Source organism: Giraffa tippelskirchi, chromosome 3 (assembly GCF_054371585.1).
Source record: "Giraffa tippelskirchi isolate mGirTip1 chromosome 3, T2T-mGirTip1v1.2.pri, whole genome shotgun sequence".
Classification (NCBI taxonomy): domain Eukaryota; kingdom Metazoa; phylum Chordata; class Mammalia; order Artiodactyla; family Giraffidae; genus Giraffa; species Giraffa tippelskirchi.
The window spans coordinates 36,862,314-36,886,833 of record NC_137277.1 but is presented as its reverse complement, the minus strand read 5'-3'; the positions used below and the strand labels follow the sequence as shown (position 1 = coordinate 36,886,833).

General features: G+C 35.6%; 2 protein-coding genes and 1 long non-coding RNA gene across 10 annotated transcripts in view; 1 reads left to right on the top strand and 2 right to left on the bottom strand.

Annotated features, from left to right (window-relative positions):
• The window catches only part of RABEP1 (rabaptin, RAB GTPase binding effector protein 1), a 96,687-nt gene that overhangs the window by 32,469 nt on the left and 39,698 nt on the right, over window positions 1-24,520 (bottom strand). For 4 of the 8 annotated variants that reach the window (XM_081579058.1, XM_081579064.1, XM_081579060.1 and 1 more), the window contains 6 exons: window positions 16,753-16,956; window positions 14,802-14,962; window positions 11,564-11,686; window positions 5,835-5,970; window positions 3,287-3,465; window positions 1,051-1,182 (listed from right to left, as the gene is read on the bottom strand). In XM_081579058.1, the coding sequence (XP_081435184.1) occupies window positions 1,051-1,182; window positions 3,287-3,465; window positions 5,835-5,970; window positions 11,564-11,686; window positions 14,802-14,962; window positions 16,753-16,956 (935 nt within the window). The remainder of the gene's footprint in view (window positions 1-1,050; window positions 1,183-3,286; window positions 3,466-5,834; window positions 5,971-11,563; window positions 11,687-14,801; window positions 14,963-16,752; window positions 16,957-24,520) is intronic. The other 4 variants (XM_081579059.1, XM_081579065.1, XM_081579061.1 and 1 more) reach the window with 1 other exon arrangement.
• On the top strand, window positions 185-22,863 carry LOC145541744 (uncharacterized). Its single transcript, XR_014079250.1, has 3 exons — window positions 185-326; window positions 3,305-3,703; window positions 22,686-22,863. It is a non-coding gene; the product is annotated as an uncharacterized LOC145541744 (long non-coding RNA).
• Window positions 7,786-11,557, bottom strand: LOC145541741 (arginine/serine-rich coiled-coil protein 2-like). The gene is made up of 2 exons (XM_081579076.1): window positions 9,459-11,557; window positions 7,786-9,361 (listed from the first exon to the last, which is right to left on the bottom strand). Exons 1-2 carry the CDS (start codon window positions 9,666-9,668, stop codon window positions 8,279-8,281), a joined length of 1,293 nt encoding a protein of 430 aa, XP_081435202.1. The 5' UTR covers window positions 9,669-11,557; the 3' UTR covers window positions 7,786-8,278.

Sequence of the window (24,520 nt, the reverse complement as noted above, 5' to 3'; positions counted from 1 at the left end):
GGACAGCTAGTAGAAAGCTCTGCTGTGATGAAGCGGAGAGCATGGTAAGTAAGGCTCTTATGTGGCAAGCTGAGGACCTTAGTTTTTTACCCTAAAATCAATTAACAGAAGCATTTCCTTTCCTGAAAGGAGATATTAGCTGGAGTCCTGAAGGATGAATACAGAAGGATTCTAGAACTCAGAAAGGCAGAGGGAGGTAAACATTCCAGGTGAAGGAACCAACATGTAAGGTGGAGAGTACAGCACAAGATAACCAATGTGGTTAAAACAGAGTGCATATTATGAAGAGTCTTGACCATCTGAGTAAGGACCTTGTACTTACTTACGTAAGTAATGTGACTAAGTAGTGGTTCTGAGTAGAGGAATCGCCTGACTATAGCTGCACTTAAGCAAAATCAATCTGATAGTAATGTTGAGGGTACAGTGGAGTGGGACAGGCTAAAAACAGGAAATGTAATGAGGAGGCACTTGCCACATGCGGGTGAGATGATGAGGCCATAGGAACACAGCCTTATACTTTCCACCTCCAGGTCGCTCTTCTGGACCCATTCCCAACACCGGAAATGTCCTACCCTACCCCATCACAGTCTTCTAAACCCAGCCACTGTTCTCAGGCCTTAATACCTAATACTTGTTAACACTCAAATACATGCCACAAAGAATTAAATGTTTCAATATTTTAGATAATTTCTTTTCCTTTAAACAAAAGCTCAAACTATCAGAAATATTTATTCATATCAGAAAAGATTTTGCAGATATTATTTAAATTTTCTTCTAATGTTTTAATTTTGGAACCACTAGAAAAAAGAACATCTAACTGTTTCACAGACCAAGAGAGAACCTGCATGTTTCAAACAGAACTACCTATAATACTAACACATACACACACGCATAATACTGTAAAAATAATTGAATATTAAAGTCATTTTATCAAATTTTCACCTAGTAGTATACACACTTCCCATATGAACAATGTAACTGACTGATACATGAGAAGCTAAAAATGGAAATACTGTGTATATAATGATTTTAATTATAGAGTCACTGTACCTCCTCATTTGATAACTGAGCTGAAGATTCTTCATGAGTTAAAGCACACACTACTGGTATTTTTACTTCCTCCTCAACATCTGTTTTTTTGTGATCCTTTCTCTTACTAAGTCTTTGCTGTTCATCTTCCTCCTGAAAGTTAGGAAGAAAAAATATGTATTACTCAGGTAATGTATACTGAATGGTTCTTTAACCACTCAAAACAAATATAAAAGTACACTATGTGAAAAGCCAAACAAAAGAAAGCGAATCACTTCCTCTTCTTCAAGTGATCCAAGAAAGAAAATTAACACAGAATGTTCCTTCAGGTTATTATGGAAAACAAACAGGAAAAAGTTATGGCATTACACATCCATTTGAAACATGTACAAATTAATATGAAATACAAATGAATTATTAAAGTTGATACAATAATTCACTAAACAAAGATGAAAAATACCCTCAATGCCCCCCACCCAAACACTCTAGTGGTGAGGGACAAACACATAATTAGACTACTATTTAAGTATGTACAAGGTTCTACAGAAGAACAAAATAAAGATTTCATCTAAGGCACCCAGAAAGGTGGCCCAAAGAGGGTAACACTTCAGCTGGATCTTGAAGAATTGGTAAGATGAGTCTGCCAATTTTGAGACAAGCAAGGGTTCCAGGGAAAAAAGTACATAAAAGGGGAAGAGGCATGGAAGAGCAGGCATATGAGTAGCAAGGTATATGGAGAAAGGGATGATTAAGTGCTTAGACTCTAGAACCAGAGACTGGTCAACCCTCTGATATGCCATTAGTCCCTGTCTCACGTGGAAAGTTTTCTTGTGTGTATCTGTTTTGAAAACCACATGAGATAAAAGTTTACATATAAAGCATTGGACAGCCCTTAAATGACCAGTTCTGGAGTTTAGACTGTTCTAATGGGAAGCAGAAACAGCATGATTAGATCTGTAATGTAGAACTTAAATCCTCAAGTTGACTGTGTCTACATACGAGGTGAATGAGTCAGACAAGAAATAGAAAAGAAATTTAAAAGAAACTTCTAAAAAACAAAATCTAACCTAAACTATACAAAGTAACTTAAAATATTTCTTACAATACCTAGAAAACTTCTAAACAGCTATCCTAAGAAAGTATTTTCCTAAGAAAGCTATCCTAAGGAAATATTTGTATACACAACATATATACAACATAGTATATTAGTTGTAAAACTATTTGAAATGACCAAAAAAAACGAAAGAAACCATCTAGATGCCAACTACAAAGAGAAGGATTAAATCAATTACAGTACATCCATGCTACCAGTTAACAAGAATGAGATAGACCTCTGAAAAATATATCCAAGATGATACTTATGAGAAAAATAAGCTGCAGAATAAATACTTATACCATGATTCCAGCTATATGGGGAAAAAACAAACAAACCTAAACATACACTTATAAACACAAATAAATGGTCTTGACTTCTACCTTCCAAATGGATTATTCCTGATTAAAAAAGTGGCTATTTCTGGGAGAGATATCAAGGGAGAGTTTAATTTTATCACTTTTTCACTTTGTATTTAAAACAAAGTATTTTAACATGAGAATGTATTTATGTATTACTCATGTAATTTAAAGAATTTTTTAAAATGAGAAAACAGGATGCTGGGTATGCAGCACTCTAGACACCTGTTTTTTCACACCAATCAGCTTCTCCATCCCCACCCATTACCTTCTAATAAGACTTTTAGAGCAATGTCACGAAAGACATGGCCTGCTGCTGCTGCTAAGTCACTTCAGTCGTGTCCGACTCGTAGCAACCCCATGGACTGTAGCCTACCAGGCTCCTCCATCCATGGGATTTTCCTGGCAAGAGTACTGGTGTGGAAGACATGGCCTGGATTAACACAATTAGATCTGTACTTTAGCACCTAAATCCTCAAGTTGAGGATCTAGACTTCTCAGACTTCTGTCTGAGAAGCAGACAGAACTGTAGAGAAAGATTTTCTCAGAAATATGCACTACTGCACCTGCAGACTAAAGAGGGTCATTTCTGAATCATTCCTTCCCACCCACCCAGATGAGGCCATTTCTAAAGCTGAAAAACAAAATCCCTCAAATACAGCTATAATGTTTTCTGAAACGGCATACATCAACCTTGTTTCAGGCTTAAGTCAATATGTAATATACATAAAATAATATACAATCACATGTTGGGGTGGGCTGGTTTATTGACAAAGCAAACAAGTCCTACAAAACCACTATTCACCTGATCTTTCTTCTTCAGTTCTTCAACTTGTCGGAGCTGTTCAGAAGTTAGCACAATTTCCATTCGCTGCATGTCCCTCATCAGCAAACGTTGAGACTCCAGGAACTGGTCATTGGCCTTCTGCCACGTGTGTTTCAACTGGTTGTGTTGTTGTCGCTCTTGCTCCAGGAGATGGCAAACTGTTCAGGAATCCCCCAATCAAAAACACTGAACTTTAATGGCAGGCAATTTCTTTAACATAGGCCTACCAAGCCAGGTCTGGCCAAATGTCTTCCAGTCTGGGATTCCGTCTCTGACAAGAACCCAGGGCAAACTGCCGTAGATCAAGGCAGCTGTCCCCACACCACCCCTCTAAGCAGAATCTCTCAGAGTGTGTTCCTAGGAAGAGGAACATGTGAAAAAAGATTTCTGTGCTCGGTAAGTTTCAGAAACTTTGGGTTAAAAACTTTTTTTTTAATGAAAATTTCTTTATTGCAGGACTCTGAACTCAAGGTCTTAAGTATATCTATGTTCCCTTATAAGGTGATACATAATACAATATCTCCCAAATTTATTTTACCAAAAAGTCCTTTCCACAATGCCATTCACATAACAAATGTTCTAGGGAATACATTTTGGGAAACATTGCTCTTACAGCCAAATGCAGAGTCACCACTCCTAATTTAATACATTCTGAATAAACTTGTTATCCAGGAATCCTTCTTGAGCCCATTTAGTTTGACCTCTCAGGATAAGTCAAAGAATCTTATAAATGCTTCTGTTATCAACATTCATCAGCTCAGCCATCTTCAGAAAAAGGAGTAGATGATCTATCAGCCCATCCACCCAGTCATCCAAGCCAGAAACCTGAAAGACGACTCATGCTTCTGACTTTTCCTCACCTAACACATTCAACTGTGACAGAGGCCTATAATAAGGCTACCTCCTGTTCAATATGACAGCCAATCTTCTGCCTTCTGCCTTAGATTTAGGACACAGACAACTACAACAAGGGTCCCTCCATTACTCTTCCTGCCACTTGTCTGGACCTCTCTATCCTACCCTCCACACTATTGTAAAACTTAACTCTCTAGAAGGTAAAATTTAAAACCCTCTGGAAAAGCCAGACACAAAAGACACAAAATTGCTGCTTAATTTTTAACTATCTTCTTTTCATATAAATACTGTTTTTTGGTATGATTGTTTCAGTAGAAATTACTCTGTCCCTTTACTCATTTTAGTGAAACTTCTCAGACACTTCCCCAGGCATATTAGGAAGGTTTGGTAGTCTTGCACTATTGCTGGAAGGGGTTGGGACATATAGGTTAAACAGAAATTCCTATTTCTTTTGGACAGTCTTTCAGAGTTTGGGTGTCTTTTTGACTGCAGCAGCACTTTTGAAAAGCATTTTCTGAAAGCCAGAGACTCAAATTTTGGATTACTTTAATAACATTTTATAAAACAAGTCTGTAAGTTTATATAATTTCAGTATCCCCACTATTTTGGAATAAAAAACCCAATTTCCATGAATTTTTTAGGAAAGAACTATACTTTCCATGACCACAGTCCTAAATTTTCACATTAAAACACGTTACTAGTGTAAGCTGCAACACGTATAAGATTTCAAGAATTACATTTAGATAAAAATTTAAATCTTTATTTTCACTAACCTCTAACTGAAATTTAGCATTTCTTTCAATTATAAAATATAGGCAACAAACGACAGTAAGTATAACAATACCCATGACTTGGTCACCAACAAACGTCATAGATACTTCTGTATCTTAGTACAGTTGTTGCAGATATCTCATTATTTATGCTCATCACACTTCCAAGTTACAGTAGCTATTAGACCTGGTACTGGACCTTGTTATTTAATGTATTGATAAAACAGTACATTTATTACTATAATATAAGTTTGCAGTTATTTATATTTTCCTGTTTTATAACATAATTAATTTCTTTTATAATTCTATGTATTTTATGTGTTAAAAACATTATTCTGAGAGGGCTTCACAAGACTGCCAAAGGAGTCTGTGACACAAAAAGTTTAAGAATTTCAGGTATATAAGATTCATTAGAAGAATTAAAGACAAATGTATATTTTAATGGGAAAGGATAAGCCTATTTCTCCTATCCTGAAAAAACAGAGTCAATTTCTGCATCACTCTGCTACTAGGTTAGCAAAATAAAAATTATCTCTTATAAACAGGGGTGTTAGTTAAGAACACCAGAATACATCACCTGCCCTCTCTGTCCCATTTTCACTTTTGCTAATTCGTCTCCATCAAAATAGGTCTGGGGCAAAGCAGTTTAAGCAGAAATTCCCTATTCCCTGTCTGCCCAAAGCTTATGACCTGTAATTTCTTACTTGGGTCCTGGAGAAACAAGAAGCCACCAACAACCCAAATACCTTTTCAAACCAACCGTAAAGCTTAAACTGAATCACTAACATGTTGGACTGGCATTTTGGAATTTGTTATTGTTATTAATCAATACCAATTTTACTTACATAGTTCCCTTAGAGACTGAAATTAAAAATATAAAGTGTATATATATATATTTTTACCTTCATGCAATTCTTTCCGAAGTTTCTCAGCATCTTCCTGTAAAACGGATTTCTGAGTATTCAAAACAGCTACATACATCTCTAGATCAGTCCTACAAGATTTCTCAGCTTCCAGATAATGATTCAGCTCTTTCACCTGAAAAAGATGCAATTCTATTAAACTAAAACTTCCAACAGTTTCTGCCTGAGGAACAATGTTCTGGAGGTGTCTTGAAAGAAAATTACATTTATATTTACATAAATTCAAATTTACCACCAAGTTTACAAAACAAACACATACTTACTATAGAAAACTAGGAAAATAATATTTTCCCAGCTCAGTCATGTCTGACTGTTTGCGACCCCATGGACTATACAGTCCATGGAGTTCTCCAGGCCAGAACACTGGAGTGGTTAGCTGTTCCCTTCTCCAGGGGATCTTCCCAACCCAGGGATTGAACCTAGGTGTCCCACATTGCAGGAGGATTCTTCACCAACTGAGCTACCAGGGAAGCCCAGGAAAATAACATAACTGACAATAATTAATAGTAAGCATTATCCATAATCATCACCAAAGTAAATATGCAACTGAGATTACACATGACATCTTTGTACCTAGCTTTTAAAAAGGTGGTTCCAATCTCTACTCCCTGAGCAACACACACATGTGCTCATTTTATCACATACTCAGTGAACCCAGGTTACTGGGGTTTTATTTTTTCTTTTTGTTGTTTTTAATCAGCATATTTCCTAAAGATAAAAATGGTGTCATGCTCTTGTAAGTTTGCTTTTCTTTGATTTATGGTGAGGTAATTCCAAATGCCTTAAATTTACAAAAAGGAGACATTTTCATAGGCATAAATTCATGAAAAGAAAAAAGAGGAAGTCATGACGGAAAAAATAAACTCACACCATAATGAACAGAAACTTGAAGGCAAGTGCAGAGTACTTTTAAAAATTACATCTTTTTTTAAGTGTCTTATTTCTATTAAATAATTAACTATAATATTCAAGTATTAACAATATAGTCTAATATCTGAAACAATATCAATAACCAAAATAAATTGTAATCTTGCCCCATGTAAGAATCACTTGCTCCACCCTTCCTTACAAATTGTCCATCCTAAATTTTGGCTATGTAACTTTCACCTTTTTCAAATGGTTGTGTCTCATTTCACTTTCAAGGTCATATTTATGCCTTTTATCTTCCCATTTCTCCAACTTGAAATAGCTGGCTGATCTGTTTTCAGTAATCGTCACTCCTAGACCATTAGATGATGGACTAAAATGATTATTTAAGCTGCCATCTGACACTTTGCTGAAGGCTGTCAGCCAATCAGAAACGCACTAACCAAGCATGACAAAGGGCTGACTTGTCATCAGGCACTTTCCCTATCACCTGGAGAGGTGGTAATTCAGTTGAGGGTAAAGGAAATTCAGTATGTCCAATATGTTACTGCTTTCCCATTTAAAAAAAATCAGTTTCACCGCTTTCTTTCCAGTTGCTATGCTTCATTTCTTTACTGTCTCTTACTGTATCATCTAGGACCACATAAGCAGTCTGAACAAAGTCACTGAGCACAAGTTTCCTCATATTGCTCCGGTCATTAACAGTAAAGTTGCTAAACATTCACCATGATGTTTGAGGTTTGCTGAAGGTTTGATAAACAGCCCTTTATTTATTGTTACAGGGTGTTTAAATTTATCAAATGCCTTTCTAAATCTAAGATGAATATATTACGTTTCTCCTATAATCTTTTTATGTGGTACACAAAAATAATAGGTTTTCTGGTGATGTATCATCCTAAATTACTGGAAAGATCTCCCCTGCTTATTTTTCTGGCCACATGCTGCACCAAGTGGCATGTGGAATCTTAGTTCCCTGACCAGGGATCCAACCTGTGCCCCCAGCATTTTTAACCACCAGACTACCAGGGAAGCCCCAGGATGATCCCTTTTTGATCATGATGTCTTTTTTGAGAAAACCAATTTTATTATCATTACCACCCAGCTTATTTGTGCTGGATTATGTACCAAATGGCCAGATCTTCTAAAGAACATCTACGTAACATTTCTTTCTTGTTTCAAGAGATGAAAATAACTGTACAAGGTTAAGTACAAAAAGTACACAAGACAGTGGACACCAAAAATTCATGTATGAGATATTTATCCCACCTGCAGCTTTTATATATTTGAAAAGTAGAATTCATGAACTAAAAAATATTGTCCTTCTATAGTCCTGTCAAGTTTAATGGAAGTGGGTTTAACCTGATTACAACACTAACACCAGTATCACTGATCTGATATTTACAAAAAAATTGTATTTTTCAATAAATTAAAGTCAATGCAACACCCATGCAAGCTAGAATGCTAGCTGTTCGGTGAACAAGGACCTGACATCAGAACCAGAAGTCTGTAAAAGTCCCAAATATAAAGTGTGATCTTCTTCAAACTGCGTCCATTCCTCACATTGATGATGTGAAACCCAAACCCATTCCTCTCTGTGTGTGGGTTTGTGATCTTGCCATTTCATACTGAGCATCTAGATTTCTAAATACTTCTTCCTGCTGTTTCAGTGTCTTGTAACTTTCTTCATCAACAGAGCTACATCCAGCTTCATCTTCACTCTTAATACCCATTAATTTCCTAAATTTGACGTTTTGGTCCTTGTTTCCAAAATTCAACTTCTCCCATATTTCAGCAGACTGGGATTTGTCTCCTTCTTTCTTGCCTTGCCATAGCATTTTCCTTTTTTTCTCTTGTTCAGCAAATTTCATTGGATTCACAGCTGCTGGGTTGTAATAGCTAGGTACAGCTATTCCGGTCTCTGCCAAAGCTTTTGCCTGCAAGGCTGCCATCTGAGCTGCCATAGCTATCTGAGGAGTTACTTGTGTTCCTGATGCCAAGAGGGCAGCAACATTGAGAACAGAACCTCCAGTAGCAGCAGCTGCTGCAGCTATTTCCTGTTGTTTTTGTTTTTCAACCATTTCCTTTTCTCTCTGTTCTTGTAATTTCTTTGCCCTTTCCAACCTCCGAGCTAAAGCTTCTTGTGCATCCATTGCTGTGTTTCTGCCTCTAAAGGGAGGTGGACTAGGAGTCCAGCTTAAACTTCTGCTAAATCTTCTTGGTTTTTCAATTCTCTTCTTCCTATCTCGACTTCTACTCCTTGTCCTACTCCTGCTTCTACTCCTATGCCTGTGTCTTGATCTTGAGCGGGAACGAGATCGGATCAGACGTTTTCTTTCCCTGCTTCTGGATCGTGATTTCTTCCTCTCTCTGCTTCTGGATCTTGACTTCTTCCTATCCCTACTCCTGGATCTTGACTTCTTCCGCTCTCTGCTTCTGCTACGATGACGCCTTTCACGAGACCTAGACCTTGAATGACTTCTGCCTCTTGATGATTTTCTTTCTTTGCGTTTGTGTCTGTCCTCACCATTTTCAGATGAATTTAGCCGCTCTCTTCCTTTATCAGAAGAATGTTCTTTGTCATTATGTTCCTCAGACTTGTGTTTCTTAGACGACTTATCTTTGGATTCATGTCTTCTTGCCTGTTTTAAGAAGAAGTTGGTTCTTATCATGAAGTAGGCTCATTATTTTGCTATCTGAGTCTGCAGCGTCTTCAGTTCAGTCTCTTCGCGCATTAGCACGCTCTTTGCTTCTGCTCCGGCTCCTGTGTTTTCTTCCTTCATTATCTGACTTTCGTTTTCTTTCTCTTGACCTTGACCGTGATCTTGAATAATGATGTTTGGAGGCTCTAGGAGAAACAGATACATCGGACTGCTCTTTTTTCTTATCTGTATCTGGGGATGTTTTTTCTGGGGCTAGTCCATCTCGTTCTGTGTCACTAGCCGCCATAGTCCAGAGTCTTGGCCGCAACGGCGGCGCCTCCACTTGCCGCTTTCCACAGTACTGGCCGCTTCGACGCTTCGCCACAGACTCTGTTTCTGTATTCTTAAATGAGATAGATCTACAATTTTTTGTTAATACTTTTTAGTGAGTTTGTTTCTAATGAAGTTATATAAGTCTCATAAAATGAGTTGAGAGCTTTCCCTCTTTTTCTGTTCTCTAACACAGTTTGTAAAATATAAGGATTCTTTTTCCGAGAGGTTTCAAAAAACTTGCCTGAAAAACTAATTGAGTCTAATGTCTTTTGGAGGAAAGGAAACAGGAGAAAAGGAGATTCCGACTATAAATTCACTTTTTTTAATAGGTATTAACTACATTGGCTTTCCTATTATACCTTGAGACAATATTGGCTAATTATTTATTAGAAAATTTTTCATCAATCTTATTTCATTTCAAATTTATTGCTGTGACATTGTTCATTGTATTTATTATTTTTAAGTCTTGACTGATTTGTAGTTATTTCCCTGCTTCATTTCTAATGGTTTAAGTCTTTTTGTCTTTTTTTCCTGATTAGTCTTATCAGGTTGACAAGTTTTTCCATTTTCTTACTTGTTGTTCTATTTTTTTCCCATTACATTTACATTCTCAATTTTCCTTTTGCTTTTCTATCTCGCTAATTTCTGCTCTTATCTGCATTACTTCCTTCCATTCATACTGTTTGTACTATTGTTCTTTCTTCTAGATTCTTGAATAAAAAGTCAAATCACCCTATTTTACAATTCCTTTTCCCATATGAGTTAATTTTTTTCACTTCCAGACATTTTACCTTAACTATATTTTATTGTAAATAATTAATAACTCATGGTCAGAGATTTGGATTTGCATAACAAATCTTCAAAATAAAATGACTCTTTCTTTCTGACAATGAAAAGTATAATGTACCTAAAAATAACAATACTTTATTCTATGCACTATCCTCTTAGCTATGTAATGCGTTCAAGTGTATGACTGTCATATCTTACTGATGGATTATAAATTGGAAAGGTTCCCTCTTTATCTCTATTAATTCTTTTTTCCTTTCATCCTGCTTCATAAATGCTATATCAACTTTCTTTTAATTAGAATTTACAAGAAAAAAAAAAAGAATTTATGGGGCATAGCTTTAAATATCTTTTTCAATGTTACCTTGTAGTTTTATTTTAGGTATGTCTCTTACAAGCAATGTAAATTTATATTACATTATAAATTTAAAATCCAGTCTCTTTTAGTAGGTAATTATCAGCTTACACTTACTAGAATTACTGATACACATCCATTTCTACACTCCTACATTTTTTTCTACACTCCTACCTCTAAATTTTTTTTCTTTCCTACTTTTTAAATTAATTATTAAAATGTTTGACAATTCCTTTCCCAATGAGTTAGTTTTTTTCATTTTCAGACATTTTACCTTCACTACATTTTATTGTAAATAATTAATAACCTGTGGTCAGAGATTTGGATCTGCATAACAGCAAATCTTATTTTTTTTCTATTGGGTCTTTACAGCCAACAAATCCAGCTGTACTACAGCTACATAATTTCTAAAAGATCGATTCTGGGGCTGATGTCAGGAAACAAAGTCACCTTTGAACAACTTATTTTCCTTCAAAACGAGTGATACTCATTTTGATAAGAAGGTAAACACTGACTACATAAAGAAGCAGCACAAGCAACACTATTGTCATTATTTTAAATATCCATAAAGGCAAAATCATCTCCAAGCATTTTCTTGCATTTTAAAGAAAGCAAGATTATAACAATGTACAGTCTAAATTACAGTTTTTACTCCTTCAGTATTCTAATTTTGTTCAAAGCATAAGGATAGAACTTTGGTTCCAAGCAAATGGATTACAACTTTTCACAACCTTTGAGGCCTCCAGCTCTTTAATCTTGTCTTCAGCCTCTGTCAGTTTATCTTTCAAAGCTGCAATTTCCTTCTCCATAGGCATCACAACAGACCGAAGTTTTTCAGCATCCTCTTGGGCCTGTTAAAAAGAATTAAATGCCACAACTTAACGATTTATCACTTTTCTAAGAAATAGTAAGTCTAGCATACACTGTATGAACACTCACAAAACTGAACCATGTCTTACTCTTAAATGCTGCGTTACTTTGAATGTCAAGTCATAATCACAGCTTTATCATATATTTCATTTAGAATTCAGGAATAAACAGGAAAAAGGATTCACTATGACAAACTTGAATTTTTTGTTTGGTTTGGAAAGTGAAAGTAGGTTTATTTAGATAGATTATACATTGCATAGACAGAATGTGGTCGTCTCAGAAAGTCAGAGCAACCATAAATGTGACTTTTTAACTAGCTGAGCAACTGAGATGAAAATATATATATATAAACGCATATAATAAATACTTGAATTTTTGTAATTCTGGTTACAAAATTAAAAAAACTATAATCTCTTATAAATACAGAAAGGACTAATTTTCTAACATAAAAATAGAACATTTATTTCCTAAAATATTAGAAAATTATGTTTCTATAAAAGGACTTCAACCTAAATTTTTAAACAGAATATTGATTTTACTTTTGACATCTAAATGAAACAAACTCAAAGAATAACCCCTAAAGCCATGGTGTTTACCATCCTTCATTCTCAAAAACACAGATTAAAAGCAAACATCCATAAACTAATAAATTGGTAAGAAACTTAGTTTTCACTTTATATACACATGTATATTTATACAGAAACAAAGACCAACTCAAAAAGTTCTCTTTTTCCCTTCTAGTGAAAATGAAAATTAATCTTATTCACTGAATTTAAACCAGTCCAAGCTTATCCTAAAGTGCTCGTGATAGGGAAAATATTACCTATGCAGAAACGTGAGTGAAGATTAAAAAAACAATTGGTATCTCTCAGAAAAGAGTGACATACTTTGTTTGCCAGTGCTTGTAAAGTCATTTCATCATTTATTTTATTTTGAACTAAGTCCTGTTAGGAAAAGATATGTGAGCTTAAAATATCTGCAGTCAAGGCTAATTTGGGATGTTTATAGAGGTCTGCTGATAAAAATCACCAGGGGAAAATGAGAAAAGCAACAAAGAATTTAATACAGATTGAGTCATTTATTAATGCAAAGATGACCTCACAATTCCAAGTGACACTTATCAAAAAAAGAAACTTTTAAAGATGACTTTATTAAATGAAAGAAAGGTCATTTGAAACAAATCTAAGACACTATCACAGCCAAGAGAAACCTAAGAGTTATGACTGAATGTAATGTGGTATCCTGGATGTGATTTTGAAACAGAAAAAAAGGACTTGGGTAAAAACTAATGAAATCTGAATACAAAGAAAGGACTTTAGTTAACAATAATCAATATAGATTTATTAACTGTGACAAATGTACCCTACTAATATTAAGATGTTAACAGGGGAAACCTGGAGTGAAGGATATGGGAACTCTGTAGTATTTTCAGTTTTTTTATAAATCAAAAACTGTTCTAAAAAATAAAGTTTATTTTAAAAAATAAAAAAATTTAAAAAGGATAAAAAGTGGACTGTGGAAATCATGATTATGAATATACTGCTGTTGTTATTGTTTAGTTGCTAAGTCATGTCCAACTCTTTCGCGACCCCACGGACTGCAGCCCACTAGGCTCCTCTGTCCATGGGATTTCCCAGGCAAGAATACTGGAGTGGGCTGCCATTTCCTTCTCTAGGGAATTTTTCTGACCCAGGGATCAAATCCACATCTCTTGCATTAGCAGGCGGATTGTTTACCACTGAGCCACCAGGGATGTCTCTTATGAATATATTAGAAGAATGAAGACGAAAACTATCCTCATGTGAATGGTACTGTGGCTCAGAATAAAATATCTAATCATAGCATTAACTATGAATTCATTTCAAAAGACTTGAGAGAACTGAAGACTGTCTACTGTGGCTAACTATGGTAGATGACTAAGTGACTAGTGATCATGAAGACATTGTTAGATCCTCGTGAAGAAGCTGAATTACAATCTTCTCCTGAAATAAGACAATGCAAATAACTATTCCTCAAGGTTCAGACTTCTGTTCTGGGTGTTAGGTTCTCATATGATTTTTACATTATAAAAATTAAGTAAACTTCTAAATACATCAAAGTAGTCCTTGTATGAACGAAGATTACAGTTAATTCAACTGAAAATAAAAAATCAAATTCTAATTACTATCTTATATGTGATTTCAAATATATGTATGTATATAAATTAAGAAAGCAAAAGTTTCTATAATGGCCTACATGGGAAAAGAATCTTAAAAAAAGTGGATATCTGAATATGCGTAACTGATTCACTCTACTGTACACCTGAAACTAATACAACATTGTAAATCAACTATACACCTACAAAAATTTTTTTAAAATTGAAAAATAAAAGTTTACATAATCAAACTGGCCAAAAAGCTTTTTAAATTTTCTCAAAGATAAAATGTTTCATCTTCTATTTTAGTTGCTCTATTTCCCGGCATCTACAGTAAAATGTTCAAGCATAATATGCAGCACACACATCACACTGGAACCACAGTATATTAAGAAAGAAAGAAAACTTAACACCTGTTCTCAAGCTTCAGTTGAGACCAAGCAACAACACTCATTCAAGCAATATTTACTAAGCACCTATGAGCGAGACACTACCCTAAGCATTTAGGATACATAATAAACAAAGACTCCCACCCTCATGAAGCTCACATTCTAGTGAAGAGGAAAAGGCAGCAGACGGTAAACATACCAAATAGGAGAACTCTGTGTACATTATAAGGAAATAGGTGCAATAGAATAAGAAAAATCAGAATAAGATCCGAGCAAGTTGTGGTAGTCGGGGGAGGGAGATGGGCAGGTTGCAACGTCAAATGGGGTGGTCAGGACAGGCCTTATGAGGTGGAAGCAACTGGTCAAAGATTTGAAGAAGGTGAGTTAGCCATACATAAATGTGGGGATAGGTCATCAAATTATTTAGTACTCTGTTTAGGTCTGTGTCCAAATAATTTCTCTAACAGAAAACAAAACAGTAAAACTTCTATTACCATAATAATATTAGTTAAAGCATTACCACAAACATATTTGGATTCAAATATTTCTACAGATGAATACATTCCTCCATACCTTTTTCATTTCATTTTCTAAATTTTCCTCCTCTTGACCTTCAGACAGCCTTCTCCTTAAATCAGCTATTTCCCTCTCTGCAGATTCTCGATACTGTGCCCACTGTGTTCGCTCCTGCTCCAGCCTAAGGTGGAACTGGTGCTCATAGTCACGAACTGTTTCTACAAAACATCACCAAATATTTCATGTCTAAGCATTCTGGAAAAAATGAGCTGGCACACTAAAATTTTAAAAGTAGTTATATAAAGAACGTAAGCAAGCCTAGTTTCTGGAAATCTTTTAATTCACTAAAAACACTAAACTAACATTTCCAGTTCTTACTACACATAGAAGTTTTCCTAAGGACTTTAAATCATCTCTAATCTTCAGAATAAACCTGCGCCACATATTATTTTATAGATGAGAAAAAGCTTAGGAAAGGTTAAATACTCTGGCCAATGTCTCATAACTAGAAAGAAACAGAGCTAGAATTCAAACCTAAGATCAATTCTAAAATCTATGTTCTTAGATAAAACTCTATGACTCCCAAGACAAACATGTCGCCCCAATAGAACTACATATATGAAAGTGTGAGAAAAGGGACATGATGTTTCACTATAACCCAAGATTCTAAAGTGAGACACAAATTCTATAAAGTCTTTATAAAATGACTATCTTCAATACAATCCTAAAATGTGATAAACACTGCTGGTTGTCCATTAATTTCCACTCTTTTTTCTTTCTTACTAATAGAACCCCAAATTTGTTCCAGAAATCAATGGCCCAATTTAAAATCTAGAATTTCTAGATGTCTTGGTAGTTATGTGTAACCAGAAACCTCTAATAAAGTGGGAGGGGTGGGGGGGGGATGAGGGGGAAATATGCTGAAGATTTCTAGAAAATTTTTGCTTTACTGAGGGGGACTGGAGGAGCAGTCATTTTTTTCAGCCTCAAGGTAAAATGAAGTTGAAAACTACATGCTAAGAATGAAGAAACAGAACAACTGAAGGAGCCTAGGACACTGATAACATCAGGAACCACTGTACCCAGCCCTAGATTACCTACCTATGAACTTCTCCTGTGAGAAAATGAACTCTTATTTGGGCAAGCTGCTATGGTGGGTTGTAACATGAGGTTAAGAGTAATCCCTAGATGATAGCCAAACACTCAGAAACGGTGCTAGTCTTACTTGCCTTCTTATAAAGAGTACTAAGGCAACAAGGACACATAACTACAAAGAAGGGGAAAAAGTAACCACTATTTCACATTTACATTATTAACTAAAACTAATTCCAGGAACCCAAAGATTCAGGAGGCAGCTTATTTCATTATCATTTTCTCAGAAATGCAAGAAGTAATTAAGTACGGGACTTCCCAGGTGGCACTAACAGCTGATAGAGATTAAACCACTACTCTTCCTTTAGATCTACAGTCACCAGCAAGAAGCTCATAAAGCCTATTCTAACTCATAGGCCACTCTACCTCACATACTGAATAAAAATTTCACATAAAAATCCACATTTTTCTTTAAAATGTAAAAATATGGCAACACTGGACGTAATGGAACTAACAAGTATAAATAATAACTTTACTCTTTGCATGGGAGGTCTCTCCAGTTCAGCACGCTTCCTGTGCCCATACAGCTTCATTCATTGACATTACTGGCCTGTCTCCTATAAGAGAATCCGTTTTGAAGCCCTGCTTTAAATCTTATAATGAACTACAGTTTTCATTTGTAACACTCTCATCATAATTCTCCATCATTAAATTTGTTAAAGACACAGATGATATACTCGTTTATGATTTCATTGGCTTCCCTTTTATTTTGAATATGACAGTACATTTTAGAGACAGTAATACATAAAGCCACAAATGCAACTCAGGATATATTTTAAGACTTTCTGCAAATGTTCTCAGTCATCAGAATCAGTTATCTTAGAAAATCATAAAATAAAACTGTCTTTGTCTTTACCTTTCATAACAGCCTGAAGTGAAGCAACTTCTTCTCTCCACTGTCTCTTCACTTCATCTATAGCTTCTTGCTTGGTATTCTCAGACACCGTGGCAATGGCCTTGATGTTTTCCATCTCTGCTTGGGCTTCCCACAACTGTGTCCGAAGATGTCCCAAATCATCTTGGGCAGCTTGTAAAACTGCATTTTGCCTCTTCAGATCCTCTGGGGCAAAAAAGTAAAAGACTTTCCATTAATGAAAAGTTCACCTTTATCAGGCTGACATTCCAACAAAGAAATAAAACATTAAGTTTATAATGTTAACATTCCAATGAAGAAATTTAGCATTACATTTTTAAATGTTGACTTAGGAAATGAAATCATTTTAATAATTAAGGTAAGATATAAGGTATGCTGGGTTTTACAAACCAATTAATTATTAACTATGTAACCAAAGAGTGATTAAAGCCATACTTTTAGAGCTAAATTGAGGCTCTTCCACTTACTGGCTAAATAAACTTATTTAAACTCTGGCCTCAATTTTCACATCGACAAAACTGGAATAAAAATAACCACCTCAGAAAGTTGTTTTAATGGTAAAACAATTTATTGAAACACAATTCAAGAAATGGTTGAGGAATTCCCTGGTGGAAAAGAGAAATGAAAGCCAGAGTACATGGCAGTTACTAGCTTAAGGCTTTTTTAATGATGGGATTAATTTTTCAGCACCCCTTTACTACACTTCCCTTGTGGCTCAGCTGGTAAAGAAATCGGCTGCAATGCGGGAAACCTGGGTTCAATCCTTGGGTTGGGAAGATCCCCTGGTGAATGGAATGGCTACCCACTCCAGTATTCTGGCCTGGAGAATTCCACGGACTGTATAGCTCATGGAGTCGTAAACAGTCAGACACAACTGAGCGACTTTCACTTACTACATGTTAAATATAAAGTTGATCTGATGTGCCTACTGCATGCTTTAAGCCTAAATAGCACAACTGTTTGCCCAAATTGACTTCAAAAAAAGATGAACTTAACAACAGTATATGTGGGTGTTCTGTTTTCTTACACCAAACCACTTTTTCATTTTTTTAAAGTCCTTGTCTGTATCATGGATAGAAAATGGTGAGTTTTCATTTATAGTTCCCTATTAACAGAGAGGTTGAACATCTCTTCATATATTTATTCAGTTCAGTTCAGTCGCTCAGTCGTGTCCGACTCTTTGCGACCCCATGAATTGCACCACGCCAGGCCTCTCTGTCCATCACCAACTCCCGGAGTCTACCCAAACCCATGACCATCGAGTCGGTTAAGCCATCCAACCATTTCATCCTCTGTCGTCCCCTTCTCCCCCCGCCCCCAATCCTACCCAGCATTAGGGTCTTTTCCAATGAGTCAACCCTTCGCATGAGGTGGCCAAAGTATTGGAGTTTCAGCTTCAACATTAGACCTTCCAATGAACGCCCAGGATTGATCTCTTTTAGGATGGATTGATTGGATCTCCTTGCAGTCCAAGGGACTCTCAAGAGTCTTCTCCAACACCACAGTTCAAAAGCATCAATTCTTCGGCGCTCAGCTTTCTTCACAGTCCAACTCTCACATCCATACATGACCACTGGAAAAACCATAGCCTTGACTAGACGGACCTTGGTTGGCAAAGTAATGTCTCTGCTTTTAAATATGCTATCTAGGTTGGCCATAACCTTCCTTCCAAGGAGTAAGCGTCTTTTAATTTCATGGCTGCAATCACCATCAGCAGTGATTTTGGAGCCCCAAAAAATAAAGTCTGACACTGTTTCCACTTGAAGTGATGGGACCAGATGCCATGATCTTACTTTTCTGAACGTTGAGCTTTAAGCCAACTTTCTCACTCTCCTCTTTCACCTTCATCAAGAGGCTCTTTAGTTCTTCACTCTCTGCCATAAGGGTGGTGTCATCCGCATATCTGAGGTTATTGATATTTCTCCGGGCAATCTTGATTCCAGCTTGTGTTTCTTCCAGCCCAGCGTTTCTCATGATGTACTCTGCATATAAGTTAAATACGCAGGGTGACAATATACAGCCTTGACGGACTCCTTTTCCTATTTGGAACCAGTCTGTTGTTCCATGTCCAGTTCTAACTGTTGCTTCCTGACCTGCATACAGGTTTCTCAAGAGACAGGTCAGACGGTCTGGTATTCCAATCTCTTTCAGAATTTTCCACAGTTTATTGTGATCCACACAGTCAAAGGCTTTGGCATAGTCAATAAGGCAGAAATAGATGTTTTTCTGGAACTCTCTTGCTTTTTCAATGATCCAGCGGATATTGGCAATTTGATCTCTGGTTCCTCTGCCTTTTCTAAAACCAGCTTGAACATCTGGAAGTTCACGGTTCACGTATTGCTAAAACCCGGCTTGGAGAATTTTGAGCATTACTTTACTAGCATGTGAGATGAGTGCAATAGTTTGAGCATTCTTTGGCATTGCCTTTCTTTGGGATTGGAATGAAGACTGACCTCTTCCAGTCCTGTGGCCACTGCTGAGTTTTCCAAATTTGCTGGCATATCGAGTGCAGCACTTTCACAGCATCACCTTTGAGGATTTGAAATAGCTCAACTGGAATTCCATCACCTCCACTAGCTTTGTTCGTAGTGATGCTTTCTAAGGCCCACTTGACTTCACATTCCAGGATGTCTGGCTCTAGGTAAGTGATCATACCATCGTGATTATCTGGGTCGTGAAGATCTTTTTTGTACAGTTCTTCTGTGTATTCTTGCCACCTCTTCTTAATATCTTCTGCTTCTGTTAGGTCCATACCATTTCTGTCCTTTTATCGAGCCTATCTTTGCATGAAATGTTCCTTTGGTATCTCTAATTTTCTTGAAGAGATCTCGAGTCTTTCCCAATCTGTTGTTTTCCTCTATTTCCTTGCACTGATCGCTGAGGAAGGCTTTCTTATCTCTCCTTGCTATTCTTTGGAACTCTGCATTCAGATGGGAATATCTTTCCTTTTCTCCTTTGCTTTTCGCTTCTCTTCTCTTCCCAGCTATCTGTAAGGCCTCCTCAGACAGCGATTTTGCTTTTTTGCATTTCTTTTCCATGGGGATTTTCTTGATCCTTGTCTCCTGTACAATGTCATGAACCTCTGTCCATAGTTCATCAGGCACTCTATCAGGTCTAGTCCCTTAAATCTATTTGTCACTTCCACTGTATACTCATAAGGGATTTGATCTAGGTCATACCTGAATGGTCTAGTGGTTTTCCCTACTTTCTTCAATTTAAGTCTGAATTTGGCAATAAGCAGTTCATGATCCGAGCCACAGTCTGCTCCCGGTCTTGTTTTTGCTGACTGTATAGAGCTTCTCCATCTTTATATAATATATAAATTTATAATTATATATAATTATAATATATATTATATAAATATATAATTATAAATATTTATAATTTTATAATTTTAAAATTTATATTTTTCAATATAAATAATATAATATATAAAAATATTATATAATATATAAAATTTAAAATTTATATAATATATAATTATATAAATATTTATAATTTTTATAATTTTAAAATTTATATAAATATATAAAATTTTAAATATTTTATAAAATATATTTATAATATATAATATATATTATATATAATAATATATAAATAATTATAAAATATAAAAATATATAAATAATATATTAAAACTATATAAATAATAAAAATATTTTATAAAACATGTAAAAATAATTATATAAATAATTATTTATATAAATAAATAATATATTTATTAGTGACCAGTATTTCCTCTTTGGTGATATTTTTTTATCTGTGATTTCTCATGCATTTTTCTTCTAATTTGGGATAATATTTTACATATACTGGATATTAGTCCTACTTTATCTTACAAAACTTTTCCCAGTCTGCTGTTATTTGTCAACTATTTTTTTATGTCTTTTGCCATCTAAATGTTATAAAAAATATTTATGCAGAAGAACTTTTCATCTTTGCAAAATCATCAATTGCCTTTACAGAGCACAATAACTACCTCAACCAGTGGAAAAATAACTTAAGATCTAAGACTACCACTAACCTGCTGTGTAACTTTAAGGGAATCAATGGCCCTCAAGCCAGAATAACAGGAACATTTGTCTGCATAAACGTCTAAGTACTTGAAAAAAATCAAATAGATAAATTATAGAACTTTTAAATATTGTAAAGATATTCAACATCATCAAACAACCACAAGAATTAACTAACAATTTGGTAGTGAAGTCATTTAAGAAATCTGTACTCTCTCAACATCAGTTTCACATCATTTTGTCACCACTATTAAAATATTCTGAAACATTAGCCAGAGGCAGGTATAAGAACATTAGCTGCAGAAAGTAACTATCTAAAGTATCTTGAAGGCAAGCTGGATATCTAAGAAACAGTGGTAGGTGTGTGACTGGGAATGAGCCAGAAACTTGAGTAAAGACATAAACACATGAAACCACTGAAAGTGTGTGTATGTGGGTGTGTGTATCAATGCTCTATTCTAAGTGCTATTTCATAAAATGTGAAATTAAAAGTATTATTTCTGGAATAGCTTATTAACTTCTCAGAAATCAATACAATTCTGTCACGGCTCCAGTTTATATACTTAACACCTCTTCATGCTAACTATCCCCACTACTTCTGACTTACCAAAAATTACACAGGGCTATTCACTACCATGTTGTCACTATGAGTAGAAAAACTTCAAATAAATATTAAACCTAAATACAAATTTTGGCATGTTTCCTCATAGTTAAAAGCAATGTAGAGATCCTGGAGGAAGAGTGGATCAAATTTCATTCCTGACTTACTTTGTAAATATTTAGATAAGACATAGGTTATTTATTACATATGATATATAATATATGCAGTAAATATATATGTATGTGTATATTTAAACCAGGAAACAAACAGAACTTAAAAAATTTTTTGTAACAAAGCATTTCAAATATGGTAGCCTACAGCACAAGTTATTAATAAAGAACAATTTCTTTTGCATATATAATTATGAAGATTTTCAAACAAACTCAAAAGAGTATTGTATTACAACAATCTTCTACATACCTATCACCAATTATCAAGATTTTGCCATTTATTTCAACTATCTTTTTTTAAAAGTAAGTCTCAGAAACTGTATTACATCATCTAACACACTACACATGCATCTCTAAAAACATGGGTACTTTCTTATATAAACAGTGTCACTGTCACACTTATCAATTGCCTGATATAATCTTATACTCAATCTTAGTGAAATTTCTCCAACTGCCACAAAAATGTCTTTTTGAAAATTTGTTTGGATTAGGACCTAAACAAGACACTTCATTTGATGATATTAATACTTTATAAAATATTTCATGGAAACAAGTATGAAGAATTCTATAATGGATACCTATTACTTAGCTTAATAATTTTTGATATTATTGCTCCATCTGCTTCAATTTCTTTTTAACCTTAAGAAATAAAACATTACAAATACACTATTCAGAGGTAACAATGATCAGGAATTTGGAGCTATTATTACCATGCATATTTTACACCTTTATGTTGCAGGTTTTTAAACCTTAATGCTCTTGTAACATAGTATTCTACTACAACTACCTCACATCTCTCAGTTTTTGAGATTGCTAATACATGCATTCACTAACTATAATACCACAGTATGAGTAGATCAGCTGTTACGGTTCATGGGCATTCAGGTGTGAGCCAGGAATCTACTTTTTCTATACAGATCTTCCCCTTGTTCTAAACCCTCGCCCCACACTCCCCAGTTTTATAATGCTATGTCATATATCAAATTTCCACATATATGTGGGTCTGATTATGAAGCCTCTATTCTATAAATATGGCCTATTTGTCTATTCTCATACCAATAATAAACTGCTTAATATAGCATTATTTATAACATTTAACCTACTCTTACATATGCCTAACATTTCCCACAGTAAATAATTTCAAAAGCCCATCACAGTTTTGAATCAAGTGGAGGGATGGACCTGCCTTCCCAGATATTAAAATGATTATTAAAGCCTCATGTACCAATCATGCAGACCCAGTCACCATACAGCCACAGGCAATCTTGTCCCAACCACCAGTTTGCATTCTACAACTTACTATTTTGAGGTAAGTACCAGATTTTTTTTTTAATTAATAAACTTTACTTTTAAGAGCAATGTTGAGTTCATAGCAAAACTGAGCAGAAAAGTACTGAGTTCTCATAAATGCCTTGCCCCCGCAGGTTCAACTTCCTGTACTGTTAACATCCCCCACCACAGCAGTACATTTATCACAATCTCTGAACTTACAATGGCACATCCTTACCAGCTGAAGTCCACAGTTTACATTAGGATACTGTATGATGACATGTAGCCACCACTCTATCATACAGAAAAGTTTCACTGCCCTAAAAATACTCTCTGTATTGCTTAGTCATTTCTCCTATCCTCCTAACCTCTGGCAACCACTTAGCTTTTTTTTTTTTACTGTCTCCATAGTTTTGCCTTTTCCAGAAACTCACACACGTTGTCATTTCAGGTTGGCTTCTTCCACTTGCTAATAAACATTCAATTCCTCTATGAATTTTCATAACTTGAGTGCTCATTTCCTTTTCACACTGAATAATATTCCACTGTATCACAGTGTATCGGCTCATCTACTGAAGGACATCTTGGTGGCTTCCACGTTTGGGCAATTATTAATAAAGTTGCTATAGACATCTCTGTGCAGGTTTTGCATGGACGTACACTTTCAATTCATTCAGGTAAATACCAAGGAGCAAAACAGCTGAATCGTATCGTAAGACTATGTTTAGTTTTGTAAGAAACTGCCAAACTGCCTTCCAAAGTGGCTGTACCATTCTGCATTCCCATCAGCAATGAATGAAAAGTTCCTGTGGCTCCACCTCAGTAGCTTTGGGTATTGTCAGTGTTTTATATTTGAGCCATTTTAATAGGTGTGCAGTGATTGCTCATTGTTTTAATACATGCATAGACTTCTGCAACCATTAACCACAATCAACTTTGGAAGATTTTAGTCACCCCATAAAGAAATCCAGTACTCTTTATCACTTCACCAACCCTCTAACTCTGCAGTTCTAGGCAACCACTAATCTACTTTCTATCCCTCAGTTCAGTTCAGTCGCTCAGTTGTGTCCGGCTCTTTGCGACCGCATAGACTGCAGCAGGCCAGGCTTCCCTGTCTATACCAACTCCCGGAGCTTGCTCAAACTCATATCCACTGAGTCAGTGATGCCATCCAACCATCTCATCCTCTGTTGTCCCCTTCTCCTCCTGCCTTCTATCATGTCCAGCATCAGGGTCTTTTCCAATGAGTCAGTTCTTCGCATCAGGTGGCCAAAGTATTGGAGTTTCAGCTTCAGTCCTTCTAATGAATATTCAGGACTGATGTCCTTGCAGTCCAAGGGACTTGCAACAGTCTTCTCCAACACCACAGTTCAACAGCATCAATTCTTCGGCACTCAGCTTTCTTTATAGTCCAACTCTCACATCCATACATGACTACTGGAAAAACCATAGCTTTGACTAGATGGACCTTTGCTGGCAATGTCTCTGCTTTTTAATATGCTATCTAGGTTGGTCATAGCTTTTCTTCCAAGGAGCAAGCATCTTTTAATTTCATGGCTGCAGTTCACCATGTGATTTTGGAGTGATTTTGGAGCCCAAGAAAATAAAGTCTGTCACTGTTTCCATTGTTTCCCCACCTATTTGCCATGAATTGATGGGACCGGATGCCATGATCTTCGCTTTTTGAATGCTGAGTT

Bases quoted from the DNA above. Each gene is read 5' to 3' on its own strand.
- LOC145541741 (XM_081579076.1), bottom strand. From the start codon at position 9,668: ATGGCGGCTAGTGACACAGAACGAGATGGACTAGCCCCAGAAAAAACA. The intron at 9,362-9,458 runs GCTAATGCGCGA...TTCTTAAAACAG, and splicing joins GGAGCAGAAGCAAAGAGCGT to GCAAGAAGACATGAATCCAA.